This window comes from Paroedura picta, chromosome 1 (assembly GCF_049243985.1).
Source record: "Paroedura picta isolate Pp20150507F chromosome 1, Ppicta_v3.0, whole genome shotgun sequence".
Lineage (NCBI taxonomy): Eukaryota > Metazoa > Chordata > Lepidosauria > Squamata > Gekkonidae > Paroedura > Paroedura picta.
The window spans coordinates 95,886,638-95,905,061 of NC_135369.1; the positions used below are offsets into that span (position 1 = coordinate 95,886,638).

At 40.1% G+C, this 18,424-nt stretch overlaps 1 protein-coding gene across 6 annotated transcripts in view; it reads right to left on the reverse strand.

Annotated features, from left to right (window-relative positions):
- ARID1B (AT-rich interaction domain 1B) overlaps nt 1–18,424 on the reverse strand; it is a 488,774-nt gene that overhangs the window by 53,039 nt on the left and 417,311 nt on the right. For all 6 annotated transcript variants that reach the window (XR_013233491.1, XM_077348882.1, XM_077348907.1 and 3 more), the window contains one exon: nt 17,003–17,148. Coding sequence is in view for 5 of the 6 variants with exons in the window: in XM_077348882.1 (XP_077204997.1) it covers nt 17,003–17,148 (146 nt within the window). In the remaining variant the exon portion in view is untranslated. The remainder of the gene's footprint in view (nt 1–17,002; nt 17,149–18,424) is intronic.

Below are 18,424 nucleotides of genomic sequence, written 5' to 3' on the forward strand. Positions count from 1 at the left end.
GATAGACATAGCTGTCCATAGTGGCCCATAGTACTGTAATGTAATGTAACAAACTCTATATTTTGAGTTGAAATGTTGAGGGGTCGTCTTATACGCCCAGTCGTCTTATACGCCGGCATATACGGTAAGTTAAAGCAAAGAACCTAATTCTTTTTACTATGAACCTGTAATGCACCAGGTACAATGATGGCACTACATAAACATTGTATTAGAAACAGCACATCCCTAATGGCCTTCCAGATTAAAGATCTGGCTGTTGAAGTTGCTAGTTTATGATGTTGCTGCTGATATGGAAAGGCTACTTTTGTCTCATTAATTATGTTGAAGATTTTTGATTATATGTTTTTAAATTGTATTGTGAACAACCATGGGAATGAGATTTGGTTGAAAGATGGTTAAAAATACTACCCCCTAAATAAATAATTATGCATACATATATCTTCAGCTATATCTATATATCATCATCATCAAAGGAATATAAAGCGATAAAACTAAGCATGAATTGTAAGTATATTTTACACAGTGCTTTGTATTAGATATGGAGATACTGTCTCACTACGAGTTACACTTCACTTTCTCTGTTTCCACCCAGAAATCACAACAAGTCAACAAAACAAACAGTTCCATTATTTGGTGGGCAAAAGGCATTGTATATTTCCTATGGAACATACAGACTGTCTAATTAAAACAGCACATTTGTATAACCATACAAAACAAAGGGAGGGATAAATAAAAATGGATGGCAAAATGTCATAGATATTAGAGAATTACAAAAACATCGGCCTGATAGTTATTGAGCTGCTTTGCTTCTCTGCACAACTGCAGCCTTCTCGGCAGCCAACATGTGGGAGAACAAGCCAAAGGGGAAGGGGGAGTTTTAAAAACACTTCACAGATTGCCCACTACAAAATGATTATTGCACATATTCATGTATTACTATGTTTTTGAAAATAATTAGTTTTAATTACAGCAGTGAGAGAGTGAGTAAGACTCTGGCGAATAAGCTGGCAAGCTTCATGGTGCTAATTTGCTAATATCTTTAGCATCACATCACTGCAGGTTGGGAAAATGGCTCTGCCAAAAAACCTACCCAGCCATGTGCCATATGAGTTTATAGCTAACTATGTACTCAATACTCATCCCTGAACTGCCAGAGGTTTCTAAGGGCTCATTTTTATGTTGTTATGGTGCATTTGCAGCGCAATCAAGCCTTAAAAGTCATCATCATGCAGAATTATTACTTAGCTTTTAAAAAATACCACTCAAGAGTCTTAAATACAGTAAGAATGGGAAGAAATTTTATTTTCCAAATAATGAAATGTTGAGTGAGAAAAGTTTATTGGAATCAGTTATTCCATTCTAATCTATGAATAAATGTAAACCCACAGCTAAACAGCTGAAGACAGTGCCAAATGCACAAAGTTACCTGAATTGCAACCCTGGACTAATTTACATGTCCATGGTCAATCTCTGGAGCAGAATCAGAATGGCATTTGGTGGCTGGAACATATTACATATCCAAATTACACTGCTTGTTGCTAGTAGAAATAATTTGTAGACTTCCTTGCAGCAGGTTTGCATGACTTGAGGGGAGTTGTTTGGGCAAATGGCATATTATTGAAGTGGCCACTGCTCACATCTGTAACAGCAGGCTTGCTGTTATATAATAATTTGCAAAGGGATAAGTGGGTGGGGAGTAGGTGTGGCCTGTCAGAGGAAGGGCCCAATTGGGCCCTGTCTCAGGCAGGTCACACCCACTCAGGACTTTGGCCCAATAATTGGGCCAAAATTCTGACAGGACCCACCCAGCCAGCCCAGCCAGGAGCAATCTGGAGACATCACTGCCAGTCTGCCCTTGACCACCGCAGGGAGAGGAGATCGGTAGGGCTGCCGGGAAGGATGAGAACAGAGGCTTAGACAGCCTGTGCCAGCCCTTTTAGCCCCAGGGCTGTCCTAACTGTTGCATCCAACTGTAACTTCCCTCCTTTTCTCCAGACCACTGACAGAGCCTGCAGGAGGCTGGTGAGTGCTCTCCCTCCCACTCCCTTCAGGCCTGCTGTGAAGGACCCCCTGGCTGAGGGGAGGGAGGTATTTCCGAGAGCAATGCAGGGGAGTCTGAGGGCATGGGGGTGGGCATTCCTTTTGGGGGGGGGGAGCGTTCCCCTTCTGCCAAATAGTTGGCTGACAGGGAAGCCACAGAAAATCCCCTTCTCACTTAAAATACTGCTCTGGCTGGTCAAAATGCTAGAAGTTATATGTATTTCTTGTTAGCAACTCTCTGCAGATTTGAGGCCTACTGCACAGCATTATTCTGCAGAAGAAACTGGATGCTGTTGCAGAGGGTTTTTGTCTCCTGTCATCTTCTCAACAACCCTATGCAGTAGGCCACAAGGCTTTCAACTCAACAACAACCTGTGTGGGAGGCGTTAACTGCTTCTCCACAACAACCCCTTCCAAAGTAGCCCTTTCTGCCTGGGGAGCTGATCTTTATACTCTGCAGATTAGCTGTAATTCCAGGAGCTCTCCAGGCCCCACTTGGCTACCCCTGGGTTGGAAATATTCCTGGAGGTTTCGAGGTGGGAGTTCAAAATCGTATAATGCCTCATAGTCCAGCCTTCAAAGGAGCCATTTTTGCCTGCAGAGCTGATCATTATAATCTAGCAATGAGCAATCATTATAATCTAGCCTATGTTAGAGGCTTGCAGACTGCAATTGGGAGGGAGTGGTGCGGGTGTGTCCCTCCTGGGCTATGGGCTATGGCCAGCCCTTACCAGCAACTTTTTGTATTCTGTGGCACAGACAGACCAGCATCAGTCCTGTGAGTCTGGAAAGTGCAGGAAGATCTAAAGAAAGAATATTTCCAGCCTGAAACTGTAAATAGTGAACAAGTAAATGGAGAGACATGGGAACCTTGGCCTGGGAAATAAAGAAACCCAGTATAAAAAACCTTACTTATGTCAAGATTGCTGTGCACAGAGAGACCTCCTCTTAGGGTTGCCAGCTTCCATGTGAGGCTCTCTACCCCACCTCCCTCACAGGGAGTCTGCTATGTGGAAAGGAACACGATTGGAAACTGCTTTGAGATACCTGAGGCCTGCTGGGTCATTGCAGCCCATTCCCAATTCTTTCTGACCTCTCACAGCCCCACATCCTTCACAGGCTGTCTATTGTGGGGAGACGAAGGGAAAAGGTTTTTGTAAACTGCTTTAAGACTCCTTTGGGTAGTAAACAAAAATCCAGTTGTTCTTCTTCTAAGGAGCAACCATGAAATAACCATGTGGGCAAATAACAAAATGGAGACATAAGGAGCAGGGTGGACACCTGTGACTACCCCATGTGTATTAGGGCAGGGGGACATTTCGGTGTCTGTGGCCTAATTCACACAAAAAGGGAAATGACAGAGAACTGGAAGGAATTCTTTGCCATGTAATCTCCTCCCAAGAAGAGTATCTAGTCTGATTTTCCCTTCATATATCTGAAGACATGGCTCTGGAAAGCTCATCTGTAACCACTATGCCACAATTCCCAAAGGTCAGTCCTCTCCCACACTCACCGAACATTCCAAACCACAGGTTCTTTTTTTTAAAAATAATTTTATTGTTTATTATTATATAAAGCATTTACAGAGAAATTGTGAAGAAAAAGCGACCAGCTGATATGGTTTGCCATCTCTTTTAACACAGATATTCAGTTCCCATCACATATTATTCCTAATCTAGAAGTTTTTATCATTTTTCTTAGCCAAGCGATTGTTAATACATATGAGAGTATGATCTGTTATAAGAATACATTCTGTTATTATCTTAAATGATATTAGGTCAGTCTCCTTCATAAATTGGCCCTGACCCAAGAATTACTACTGCCGTCTTATTAATGCCTATGAAATATGGTTTGTCATCCTCTTTTAGCATACATATTGACATACATATTCAATTCCCATCGCATATTAATCCTGATCTAGGAGTTATTACCATCTTTCTTAACAAAGTAGTTGTTGATACATAGGAGGGTATAATCTATTATAAGGATATATTCTATTATTGTCTTAGATGATATAAAGTCAGTTCCCTTCATATATTGGACCTGTCCTAAAAGTTACTACTGCTGTCTTTCCCACAGGAAGCCAGGAGAATACTCCATTGTTCAACTCATCTTTCAGGTGGTCACAGAAAATGAAATTGTGTTTTTTTCCATAGTAGAGTGTTTCTGATTGTCCTTCTGTCAGGGCCAAAGAAATCTCTTACTTGATTCTTGCTTGTAGTCGCCTTTGAGGAGGCTCTGAATCCTTTGTCAATCTGGATCTCTTCCTCTGGTCGCACAGGAATATCTCCTGATAGCTTCCTCGTTGCTGTCGCTTTTGAATAGACTCTTTTTATTTTGCTGATCCAAATCATTTCCTGCTCTGAATAGACTTCCAGGTTTTCGGTACTTTCCTTCCTTGAATCTGTTTTCCCAGGTTCTTCAAAGGTACTTTGGGTTTTTACATCTCTGGCACTCTCTCCCTCCAGTTGATTAACTTCCAGACATTGAAGTTTCACTTGATTTATTGTTAGCTGAGCTACGTCATCAGCTGGTCTCTCCGGACCCTGGGCTCCATCCAAAAGCTCCCCCTTAGTCCCACGAATTTCCTTTTCCAGCTTATTGACTGCTTTCAGTATCTTTGAGTTTCCTTTGCATAACAAATGGAAAAGCTGTGCCTTAGTTAATTCTTCCATAGTTCTAGGCAGTCACAAACTATAAACAGAAAGTCTCGTGAGGTCTCGCGGGAGCACGAGCGATCCCAAATTATCAGTTTGTCGATCTCCGTATCAAGTCAAATTCCCCCACTGAACTTTCACCAATAAATCTTCAAAGCACTCTCTTTGTTTGGTTAATGGGTATAATTAGCTGGGAGTCTCTCACTCGGCGAAAGAAGGAATTCGCTTGTGAATTGGTTGAGGGGGGGGGGAAGAGCTTGTGGGAGAAGAGAGAGAAAAGCCAGAAAGCTTTCAATTCTTACTGTTGCAGATTCCAGCTTCTGTCAGCTTCTGCTCCTGTCGATCTGGTAAATGATGGTCTGGGAAGAATGTAAGGTCAGCTGGTCGTTTCAAGCTTGTAAAGTTGTTTGCGACAAAGACGCCATCGTGACCTTGAGCACAGGCCGCTAATTAATCCGGGGAGTTCAGTCCTCCTACCTCCCCACGGATCTGTAGGACCCTCAGGATGCCGTTCCCGGTTCCTGGGGCGACCGGTGAGCAGATTTGCGTATCTGCTCAGGTCAGCCAGGTGCAGAAGCTCCTGACCCTCGGCATGGCTTAAGAGCTGAACAGAAGTCCAGCTTTTTTATGGCGCCATCTTCAGTCGTCTCCCAAACCACAGGTTCTTGACGCCCATATCTCCACACCCGTGCCCTCATTTGCCACCACACCACCACAACCTCCCACACAACACACACATTCAACCCCATGCCCTTACAGACTGAACAACTCCTCCCCTTCCTATTCCCACTACCAAGCTCTAGCGCCCGTTGTATTCCTGGATACAAGAGGCTTTGCCCCTAGTAGTAAAATAAGAGTGGAAATAAACACTTGGGGGGGGGGGCAGAAGTGGAGTAATTAGTTATGACCCATATCAAGAATCACATGCAATGCTGTTGCCTTGATCCAGCAACATCATGTGCTATAGGTCTTCTATATGTATTACTAATCTGGTTTCTGATGCACATCTCCATCTGCAACTTGGTAGCCATAACTAATTGTCCATTGGTATAGCTGGACTGAGATAACTGTTCTCTAGAGAGGGAGGTATCACGGCATTTTCAAAACATATGATTAGGAAAGTCTTTCTCCATCCTTTGATTCAACCTGACATATGAACATCCCTTTGCTTTCTAGCACAATGAGCATTATTTTGACAGCCCTTCCCAAATAGTGGAACAACACCACTGTACCTATTGTAGTAAATTAAAGCAAGCACGTATACACACAGACACTCATATCCACACTCTTCTTCCCTGATACTAATTATTTCCTCTCACAGTACTGACCATAAGGTTTTTAAATATTAAAAGAAGTTAACAGTAAAAACTGTGACTGAAAACCTATTGCTATTTAGACTCTATAGATTCCAGGAACTAGCTTCAAGCTAGTTGAAAGTAAGAATAAGTTGAAAGTAAGAATAAGAGAAAATACAGGTCAAGGTCCTGAAGCAGCTGTACTGCTCCAAATTTAGAACACTCAACAGCAACTTTGAACTTTGGTCTGTTATTATTATTATTATTATTATTATTATTATTATTATTATTATTATTATTATTATATGAATTGTCACAGTCAAATATTTGATGGTGGATAGTGTTCTGCAATTTGAGATCTAGCCATGTTCATGGTAATTGCTGATGCATCTTCACAGGAATCTTGCTGTTCCAAGTGACACTGTCTCCAGGAGCTGAGCTGCTGTTATTTGCTTTATGACTGACTGCACTATCAATAGTAGAAATTAGTAAAATAGTCTAACAATGTTCAAATTGTCATTCTCATCACAGTTAGTAAACCTTGGAAAGTTTCCCCATCCCTTGAACATTTTTTAAAAGTTAAGAGGTGTGGTTTATATTAATGCGACAATAGCTACATACTACAGTAGATGTAATGTAACAGCTTTAAAGGCATAGACCCAAATACTTTTTATGTACCGCCCTCCCCATATGGCTCAGGGTGGTGTACAAAATAAATTAAAATTAACAATAATTAAAACCAGCAAGACACATCAACAAATTAAAAATATAAACAAATACAAATATAAGTATCCAGTTAGCAGCATTGAGCAATGATGATGATGATGTTATCCGTTCAGTTGTGTCCGACCCTTGGCGATTCTATAGGAAAGTTTTCACCATACGTTGAGCAATAGCAGTCAGAAATTCGCTGCCTGTAAGTCTCCAGACCAGACATCATACAGTAGGGCGTTTTGTACGGGAGGGCCACAGATGTCATTAAGTCATTGGCCCCAACCAAAAGCTTGGCGGAAGAGTGCCACCACTCTGGGCATATATGGCCAGCCTCTTAAAGATAGAGGGACCTGTCTATTTTAGGAATTATGATCAGCCTGTGTATGAATAACCCAAATTCCAGAGGAAATCATATACTCTTTAAGAGGAACTTGGACTTTGAACTCTTTGGATTATAGAGGAGGGTTTGAAGAGTAAGGAAAGAAGTTTCTAGTCACAATCCAGAAAGTTTAACCAGTATTCATGCATTATATTTGTATTCCCTTCTATCTTCAAAGAGCATGGTATCACAGCAACCTTGCGAAGTACTCTGAGAAACAAATGACTTGTGTTCATAGAAACATTAGGGGCCAAGCCCGTTGCGTTCAGGAATACAACAGGTGCTAGATTAGAGGGGTGGAGTGGAAGAACTCTGTGGATGGTTTCCCCCTCCCCCAGGCACTGGAAAGGCTGCAGACAGTTGTTATAGATCTCACTGGCAGGGGCACCTCTCATGTGGCAGGGATCTGCAGTCTCCGAGCCTCAGAGGGAAGTGGAAGAAGGAGGGGGTGGTCAGGGGTGGGGGGTGGAAAGTGACTTGCAGGCTGGTGGACAGACAGGCAAGCCAGCTGGAGGAGGAGGCACTCAGGGGTCGGACTGCCACCCTGAGTGGGTGTTAAGCGCTGAGTGGCACTTAAACCATGAGACATGCTCCTCCTCCAAGGACTTACCAGAAGTATATAGTGGAACAGATATACTGAGTTAGACCATTTAAGTCTAGTATTACATATGCTGACAGTTAGTGGCACTCTAGTATCTTAAGAGTGTTTTCTGTGGCGTGTGGAAATATTTTTAACTGGAGCTGCTGGGGAATGAACATGGGACTGAAAATAATTGGTTTATAACAAGGAACTATGACTAATTGCTGATAGGAAAAACTAGTGCAACAAACAAAAAACAGTGACAATCTTTTTTAACCAGACTATAAGTCTTTCTTTTAAGCATTATTGGAATCAGCTAAACTTAAGTAAAAATATGTTGGATCAGGCCAGTGGCCTATCCAGTCCAACACTCTGTGTCACAATGGCCAAATCCAGATGCCATAAGGAGGTCCACAAGCAGAGCCAGAACTCCAAAAGCCTTCCCATTGTTGTCTCCCCAAGTACCAAGAATACAGAGCATCATTGCCCCAGACTCCGTGTTCCATCTATACCTTGTAGCTAATATCCATCAATGGACCTCTGTTTTATATATTAACCGAATCCCCTTTTGAAGCCATCTACTATTGTAGCCACTACCATCACTTAACGAGGCAGTGAATTTCATATGCTAATTCCTCTTTAATTCCTACAAAGTAATGGACAGAGGATCTATAAATATGCATTCAGAATTCTGAATCAGTTTTATTTGTTAGCCTTCACTGGTTAATTGTTGCCTGACCTAATAATCTTTTTCAAGACACATGAATGTAATAACAGGACTTTCTTATTCTGACACTGAAAACAGTTATGATATATCATAGAATCATAGAATCACAGAGTTGGAAGGGGCCATACAGGCCATCTAGTCCAACCCCCTGCTCAATGCAGGATCAGCCCTAAACATCCTAAAGCATCCAAGAAAAGTGTGCATCCAACCTTTGCTTGAAGACTGCCAGTGAGGGGGAGCTCACCACCTCCTTAGGCAGCCTATTCCACTGCTGAACTACTCTGACTGTGAAAATTTTTTTCCTGATATCTAGCCTATATCGTTGTACTTGAAGTTTAAACCCATTACTGCGTGTCCTCTCCTCTGCAGCCAACAGAAACAGCATATGTATATTTATATATTTATTTTTATTTATATTAGCTTTTATTAACTACCACTCCCGGACCCAGCCGGCTTGTGGAGGTTTACATTCAGTACCCAACAAAATATAATACTAATACAATACAAAAAAATAGCAGCAAGATCTCATTTATATCCTCTCCCCATCCATATCCGGCAACAAACCCCTACCACTGCCACAGCCTGAGGGGTTAATTCCTGCCCAGATGTCTGGCATATGGGGCATATACGGGGAGGGACCTGATTTCCTGGCCTGGCCTCAACCTGGTTGCAGGCAAATCCTTCTTGCAGGCTCTGTGGAACTGTGATAGCTCTGTCAGGGCTCTCAGCTCTTCCAGGAGCTCATTCCACGAGGTTGGGGCCAGGACTGAGAAGGCTCTGGCCCTGGTTAGGCCAGGCATACCTCCCAGGGACCGGGAACAACCAGCAGATTCAAACTTGCAGACCAAAGAGCTCTATGGGGAGCATAAGGAGACAAGTAGTCCCTCAGATAAGCAGGGCCCAGGCCACAGAGGGCCTTAGCGTTAAGAACCAAGACCTTAAACCTGATCTGGATATAATTCTGTTTGCCTAGGTTGGCTGTCCCCCGGGGAGGGTGGTATATAAATATAATAAATAAATAAACAAACAAACAAACAAATAAATAAAATGACTAAGAAGAGGAGCTGGTTTTTATACCCCACTTTTCACTATCTGAAAGTGACTCAAAGTGGCTTCCCTTCCTCTCATCACAACAGGCACCTTGTGAGACAGGTGGGGCTGAGAGAGCTCTAAGAGAACTATGACTGACCCAAGGTCACCATTGTACAAACACAAAGCTCATGATCAGGGCATATATATGCAGTTTGGAACACAGCTCTTGAGGAAGTAAGCGGCAGCAAAATTATAAGACCAAAGACCATTTGGGATCAACTCAGTTTTAAGAAGCAAATGTAAAAAAAGAGTTTTACCTTTTTTCAGCTGTAATAAGAACTAATTAGAAACATCTAATTGCAGTACAGGTATATTGCCATACATTTAGCAATATTACACCGTTTTACCTTTTTCACTTTAAATTTGAATTAATTCCCAATAGGGCGAGCAACTAAAAATCCTGCTCTGCATGGAATAAAATCTTAATATGTGCTTCATGTCTTTAAAAAGAAATTCCCTACTGCTTATCATATTTTTCCCTGGCACAATAACTGAAGAAACAGTTGTCATATTCATATTCACATTCACGCTGACTCTATTTAAATAATTGCTTGCTCATGTAAGCCTGTAACAATTTGTCACTATTCAAGAGACATTTTTGAGGGGGAGGGTATTCTTCTATACTATCTAAGAGCCACTTTTTGTAATGTCTATGTTTTCTTAATGGAACAGAGATTGTCCAAGAGACAGAAGTATAAATGGGAACCTGTAACACCAAATATATCCCACTGGTATGTGTACTACAATGGTTCTTTTGTTTGCCCTTTTCCTTCCCCAGAGCTGTAATTGGGGGCCACTTGATTTATTTTGGAAACCCCTGCAGTTTAGTCTGTATTCATTAAAAGTGTGCAAATTTTGCTATAGGCTACAATTCTATTTAATTTTGGGTCATGATCCTGAGGACTGCATTTGCAGGGGCAGCTTGGTTTTAGTACCTGGTTTTACTATAAAGTACAGCCAAGGTACAAGCACATTTGTTGGAGCCCAAGAACAATTGATTTAGGAATAGAGATTAGCATTAAAACTCCCCCAAACTTTCAGCTCATGTTGGAAACCTGTACTAGACCTATTATGTGCACTGATTTTGAATATGATCATCTTGGGATGGCAACCTTTATCATGAAAGCTTCTGAGGGTCAGAAACTATTTTTTTAAGCAGGTGATTAAAATAGGGTTAATGTGAGTTAGACCTCGATAGCACTGAAACCTGAACCTGCTTTTAGTAATAGAATCCAATCCCTGTCCAATAATAATAAAGGGAATACATGACTAAGTGAAGAGCTCTCTTCAGTGAATAAACTACGTGATAACTGGGATTGGGGCTTCTAGCTTATAGAATAGTACTTCCAGGGAAGCTGAATGTAAACTGCTTTAAATACATACAAATCAGTCTTGCTGAAAACATTGTTTTATTGCCTTCGCCACTTGGTGAGGACATCTATCTGTGCCCTCCACCCATATGGTTGAAAGCCAGCCTTATCATCCTCATGGCATATGCAGATAGCAAGCAAGTTCAGATAGCAAGCCCTTTTTGTATATCAATTTTCTCTCACGTGTTGTAACATATCCAAGCATCCATATTTGGGTAGTATCAACACAACCACAAAGATAAAGTCATCAGACCTAATAAGTGTCATAATATGAGTTAGAAGCATCTAAATTACATCCCTAGTCATCTAACCCTATTCTCGACACTATCTAATCAGTGGAGTAGATTTCAGAATTGGGCCTTAGGCATGACTTTAATTTAGTTGTGCCATAAAGTATAACTTACTGTTCAGGTTCCACCAATTAACTGCCATTGGGTTCTGCCATTAACTCCTTCAGTTCATATCATATGACATATGAATCTACTTAGGCATATTAAAATTCTAGCATTACGGTAAACCATATGCCAGAAGCTAGACTTTCAAGGCTTTGTTAATGTCAATAGCTCTGTTAAATGCCATCAGAGAAAAACTGGTATTACAAAATTGCTCATATTCCATTCCTATAAATACAAAAACATATGTTAAAAGGTACATCACAGTTTCCCCACAAATTATTTTGAGGGTATACAGTTGCTGGCTGCTAAATCAAAATTTAAATAACTATTTGAGTATGCTTTTGTGCAAAGTGATCTTTTTCAATTCAAGAGTCAATTTAGCATGCTGCTACAGTGATGATCAAATTTCATGATGGTGTGAATATTTTTAACTGTCTAAATGCAATTTGAACAGTCCCAGTTTTGCTGACATTTTCACAAATGTCTCCAATACTGCACAATGCTTATTGCGATGAACCTTTTAATATACACAGTTGCATTTGTGAAAAAGGGATACTAGAAGATAGTCACCATGGTATGTTTCTTCATAAACATAACAGATTTCTTTATCAGTTACAAAAAAGATTGTGGAGGCTGGTCAAACTTACAGAAAATAGAATTTCTGTTGGCAAATGAAATAAAGAGGTTTCTAGAAATGTTATCAACCTTTGCCCTGGGTGCTATGACGCATCAGCACAATTACTTTGATTCTCACCTAGTGCACCATAATTTGGATTTCAGCAGCTGTATTATTACTTAAAAGTTACTGCCTCATAGTACATTATTTTAAGTTCTTATTTATGTTTGCTGGACTGTTTTATTGCTTAAGGCCATTACTGTGGTCTGTTGGCTCTTTGTTGTGGCCAGTGGCTGAAACCAATATGCTGTTATTTCTACTACTAATGCTGCTACTACTTTCGTTCACCTGATACTAACTTTCTGCAGGGTAAACTCTGAATTAAGAAAAATGGAAGACAACACCTCAGAGATGCACAAACTGCTTCCTCAGAAGGAAGAAAGATGGAAGGGCCTGATACATAGTTAAATTATTTACAAATCCAATATTTTGGAACATATAACGCAATAAAAATACTATGACTACCTCACACAAAAAGACTGCTAGGATAAATGGCCTTGTACTGAACAGATTTCCACTGTATGAAATAACGAATGGCTGAATTATCTGAACAACCCCCCCCTCCCCCGTGAATCTTCCTTTAAACTGGTTATTCAAATTGCAACACATAAATCTTCGTAGGCAGGGCATTCTGCCATCTGTTTGTTGCTGGTTATTTTTGCAGCTCTGGGGGCCAGAGGAAGAGGGGCAAAAAATTACTACTGCTAAACAGCAAGCCAGAATTTATAGCACAGTTTCAATGTTCAAAAGTAATTTTATTTCAGCCAGGCAGACAAAACACATCACTACAAAACCCAAACACAGTATTACCTGGGACAGCTCTTGTGGGGAAAGCGAGCTATTATCTAATGGTCTGTTCAATAGTTCCTACCCCCACCCCCCTTTTTCATATGGACTAAAAGTGTGGTGCTCGGGTAAACAAATGGCTTTCTGCCTAACACTAAGAAAGGTAATTTTATTTTACATTTAAAAAAAACCTTTCTCTGATGAACCATTTTTTCTTTACCTTACCCTTTCTGCAAACACACAGCAAAACCACAGAAAATAAGTCAAGTAGGAATTCCTCTCTTACAGGTTATAAAAGCAGGGAAACAATTGGGTGTACTTTCAGCTAGCAGAAAATGAACTGCAAAGAGCAAGTATTAGGTTAGGCAACCAACATCTTTAACAAGTTGAAGAAAGGAGAAAATATCATTGTGTATTTCTGTGTGTGCATGCACAAGAAAGTAATCCTCCAGAACTATTCTATGATGTTAGCAATGGCAATAACTGTGCTGTGTTTAATAACGGTAGTTTATTTCACTGTTAGTGTTTAGAAATTTGTCCCATTAAAGATTCCATAATTTAAGCAGAATTTTTAAAATAAATAGGTTCAAATAATAGGAATGTTCTGCAGTATGTGGATTTCTTTTATCTTTGGCGAATGTGTCTAAAAGCACATTATATATGTTATTTTGATTGTTTTAGAAATTACTTGGTTTAGGATGCAACAGCTATATTTCTGGCTCTAGAAAAAACTCATCTCATCCCAGAACGGAAAAAGGCACTACGTTTACAGTGCCTAATTCAGGCATCTTCCATCCGTCACTGAATTGCCACAAGACTCTACTGTATATGATGCGGCAATCTGTGCTCTAGTCTACACGATCATTCCAACACACTCTGAAATGTTGCATCAGAACATTTCAAGGTCTATTCACACTTGTAAATTACCACATGAGGCCACTGATAGCAGCACTGCATGAGCTAAGTGAGTTTGCTACTGTGAATTTGCTAATGTTATATATGACATAACCAGGGTCAACATAGGCATGAAGACAGTTCTAAAATTCACAAAAAAATTTCTTATGATAAAGGAATTGACTTTGATAAAAACTATGAAAAATGTTCTCCACTGTGACCAGAAATCCCCAAGCTAATAAATGTTCAACTTGTACAAAACAGAGCTGTTAGCAACACCTTCTCAAAAGAAAACTCCAGCTAATACACCTCCTTTGCAACTGCAGCGTGTCTACTGGTGCTATTGGTGTTGTAATCAGAGACATAAAGCAGATTTCACTGGTTGCAAAGGGAGCAACATGCAAGAAGTGCAATGAGAAAGACATTTTGCTAGAATCTGTAAATGCTCATTTAACAGCATCTCAAGAATTGCCACGGAGGAGAACGGGCACAATGATCCTTATAATTAAATTCGCAGTGTTATGAAAGCATATTGTTCTCAACATTGCCTAGTGTGAGTCCATGATTCTGGTTCCCAATACACTATAATTCCTAATCACATGTATATGGTACTATTTACTCCTAATTGACTGCCACTGTATTCTTCAGCTGTATGTCCAGGAGAGTATTGTGGGCTTCCCACTGCAATGAAATACAAACACTTTAAGTCTCATTGAAAGAAGTATAAGAACTTAAGAAAAGACCTACTGGATCAGAACAGTGGTCTCTAGTCCAGCATCCTGTCTCACACTGTGGCCAACCAGTTCCTCTGGAAGGCCAAGAACAGGGGACAGAGGCCAAGAACCCCTGATGCTGCCTCCGGGAACTGGGATTTAGAGGTTGACTGCCTTTCAATGTGGAAGTTTCCCTCAGTTACCATGGCTAGTAGCCACTGACCGACATAACCTCCATGAATCTATCTAATCCTCTTTTAAAGTTGTTCATTCCTGTGGCCATTACTATATTGTCAGGCAGCAAATTCCCTATTTTAGTCACTCTCTGTGTAAACAAGCATTCTTTTTGTGCATTCTGAATCTACTGCCCATCAGTTTCATTTGATATCCAATGTATATTTGTGGTCCAAAAGGTTTTTTTTCTACCCCAGAATAGATACCCTAAAATGTCCTGGAATTTCAATAGCATGAAATCTGGAACTATCAAAATTTCTCACATGGACATTTCTGTTGAACTTCCAGAAGTCTTCACTGATAGAAGGACAGCAGGAGTTGTAAGGAGGGCAAAAGAATAAAACCTGGTGTTTTAAATATTGACTTGATTTGTCTCCTTGCCTGCACCAAGATAAAACAAACTGCAATTACCTTTTAAAAGGTAATGCATCACTGACACATTTGGCCCTTCAGAGAGCCAGTTTGGTGTAGTGGTTAGGAGTGCGGACTTCTAATCTGGCATGCCAGGTTCGATTCTGCACTCCTCCACATGCAACCAGCTGGGTGACCTTGGGCTCGCCATGGCACTGATAAAACTGTTCTGACTGGGCAGTGATATCAGGGCTCTCTCAGCCTCACCCACCCCACAGGGTGTCTGTTGTGGGGAGAGGAATGGGAAGGCGACTGTAAGCTGCTTTGAGCCTCCTTCAGGTAGGGAAAAGTGGCATATAAGAACCAACTCTTCTTCTTCTTCTAAGTAACTGAAATAGAAGCTGCTTCTTCAGACTTGGCTCTTAAGCTTGTGCTGCACTTTTTCCAAAGAGGAAATTAGTGTGCAACGTACGACCACCATTACAATCAAGCAGGAACGGCTAAGATGAAACAAGGTTTAGGATCCAAGCAACAGTAGAGGTCAGGATGATAGTTCTAACCTATTCCTTCAGTCACCTCCGTCAGTATTGGCTGCTAATATAAATGAGTTTGTTTGACATCTGCAATCTAGAACAGGCAGAATGGAGACAAAGTACATGTTATCCATACTGAGGATAATGTATGTAGTGGCATATAGTCACAAAATTACTTCTGAATCCAAAACATTGTGAAGTCAAGCTTCATGATTATTAGAGTCCAAATCCCACCCTCTAAATTCTCAGATAATCTGGAAAAGTGCATATACAAACCAATATAATTGTATTTTTAGTTAACTGATATAAAGAATACAGAGTGGTTTTGGACTACAAACTTAAATATGCCATCTGTTCATTACAGGGTGTTGTTTGTCAAAACCCAGTACAAGTCAAACTGGTAATAATATTGATTTGCACAACATTTTAGTATGTTCTTGACAAGTATATATATATTCAAATATGGATGCAATTTACTCCAGATTAATTGCCCTTGCAGTAATTCTCTCAATAGCCAGTTTGGTTATTACAGGAATATTCTGATCTTGTTTGTAGCAAACCCAGTTAAAAGTGTCACACGAGGATGACCGCACTGGTAGCTTTAATAAAAGCTTGAACCTCTGCTGTTCTCCCACAAACATTGTATTGCTATATTGTCTTCAAAACTATCTAGTTATTATGCAATATACACATTACAGCCAGGGTTTCTAGGCCATCCATTGTGGGCAGGATATGCCCCACCCCCATCTGTTGCTTCCTATTGCCATTCAGAAAGGTGGTAGCGTATATATATATTTTAAAGGCTATAGTTATCCCTAGACATCAGCATATCTAGGATTTGCTCAAAACTTGGTTTTAACACAGTATTTCAGACAATTCCTAGACAGGTGTGATGTGATATCCAGATTTTTCTGGAAGTGGCATCAAGCCATTGGCTGATGGCCATGCTGGATCTGGCAACTGTAATTACAATATATGAATGAATGAAAATTTCACACGAGGATGAAAGAAAGCTAGAATTTCAGTATTTACATGACAGAAAAAGAGTATCTAAACAGTCCCACATAGAAGAGACACCATGACAAGGGATTCCTGAAAGGAAAGTAAGTGTAAAATTGTTCCATAGTTAATATTTACATTTTTGTACATTTAATGGACAAAATATAATAAAAAGTAACATTTCAATTCTGAATTTCAACTGAAGTTAACAATTTTTGGTACCTTGATGACTGCTTCCAACCTGATAAACTGTCAATTGTTTTTTGAAATGTAACAAGTATATTGCTAAATTGCAGCGTCATCAGCCTCAGAAATGTGGATGCTTTCTTAGAAAAAGACTTGTCTTCTTTCAGACCAGCAAACTTCCAAAGTGGCCATACTCTGCTTATGTGAAACAATATAAGCAGATCTGAAGAGATAGCAGCAGTGTATTAAAAGTTTGTGCACTTCAATTGCAAACTCTCAAGTATATGGCACAATTACAACTGCCAAGGAGAAACTCTTTGTACCATTCAAGGATTCTGCCTTTGTAAAGGCAGTTACTCCTGCAATGTTACCCACCATTACCTGTGGAACTGTTCACCATGTTTGGTGCCATGCTGTAAGGAGGAGCTTGAGGATTCATAAGGCTGGAATTGTTGTTCATTGGCTGGCTGTAGGGAGAACTGGATCCCATGATGTTACTTTGATTCATGACAGGAAAGCTGCCTTGCCTGTGTGAAGAGAAAGCACACACACACATGCACAAACTCTCATTATCTTTCTTAATGCATAGGAACTTTAATAAGTCAGATAATTCATACCTCTAACACTCATAGATGATCTAAAGAAGTAGCCAGTTAATGTTTGCCTGTAGTGGGGAAGACAACTATTTGTTGGGTGCATCCTAATTTTTAGGCTGAGTCTACAGTCCAAGCAAATATCAAATAACCATGCAGATCTTTCAATGGAATACATGTTAATTTGACATTGATACAGCCTAATATTATGTACCGAGGCTGAGGTTCTTGCATGGCTGGTCACATTTACATTATGATGGAAGCACAGAAGAAAGAAAAGAGTGCTTGCCAGTGGTGTAGGTAGGAGGAGGCTATACAAATTAATATTTTTAAAGAAAAAGTTCTTTTGATTCCACTTCATCTATCATAATACGCAAGCAAGCCATAATAAGAATGAAATAATGTTTTACACACACGTTGTATTTTTTTTGCATGAAAACAATTATATTTGCTTATTAAGTGGGATGTTTTTTTTAAAAAGCACTCTTGCTATCAGCAAAAATTATAGATACACACAGCTGTATCACAAAGCTTTTTGGAGGTTCTATAAGGTTCTCTTGAAATGGCATTAATAGACTGATGATTGAAATCACTGGAATATTGCTCCTTGCTCCCAGAGTAGGTGTTGTAGGACTAATGCTTTCATTATGCTTCAAACATTTGGTATTGTAAAGGGAAGTGCTCTCTAACATCAAGGGAACTATGGTTTTCAATCCACAGGCAGAAATGTTCACAGGATATGATAGTCATGGAGGTGATCATCTTCTATTTTTCTGAACAAATATTTATCTAACATGAGGCCCTAGCCCTTCTCAGATGTTTCTATATAAGAGAGGTTGTATGATCCAATTTTAATACTTTTTGCACCTCTAAACATATATTTCGGGTACGGTGTCACACTCATTGTATGTATCATGACATAAACAGACTTGAACTCTTCTAAGTCCACACACTTAGAAGAATGGAATTGTTTATTACTCTAAAACAAGGAAAATGCCTCAATTCTGATCTCCCCCAGAGTTAGGGTTGCCAATCTCCAAATAGTGGTTGAAGATCTCATGGGATTACAGATCAGTTCTCCTGGAGAAAATTGCCATTTTGGAAGGTGGATTCTCCAGCATTATATCACACTGAAATCCCTCCCATCCCCAAATGCTAACCTCCTCTGGCTACACCCCTAAAATTTCCAGGCATTTCCCAACCTGGACCT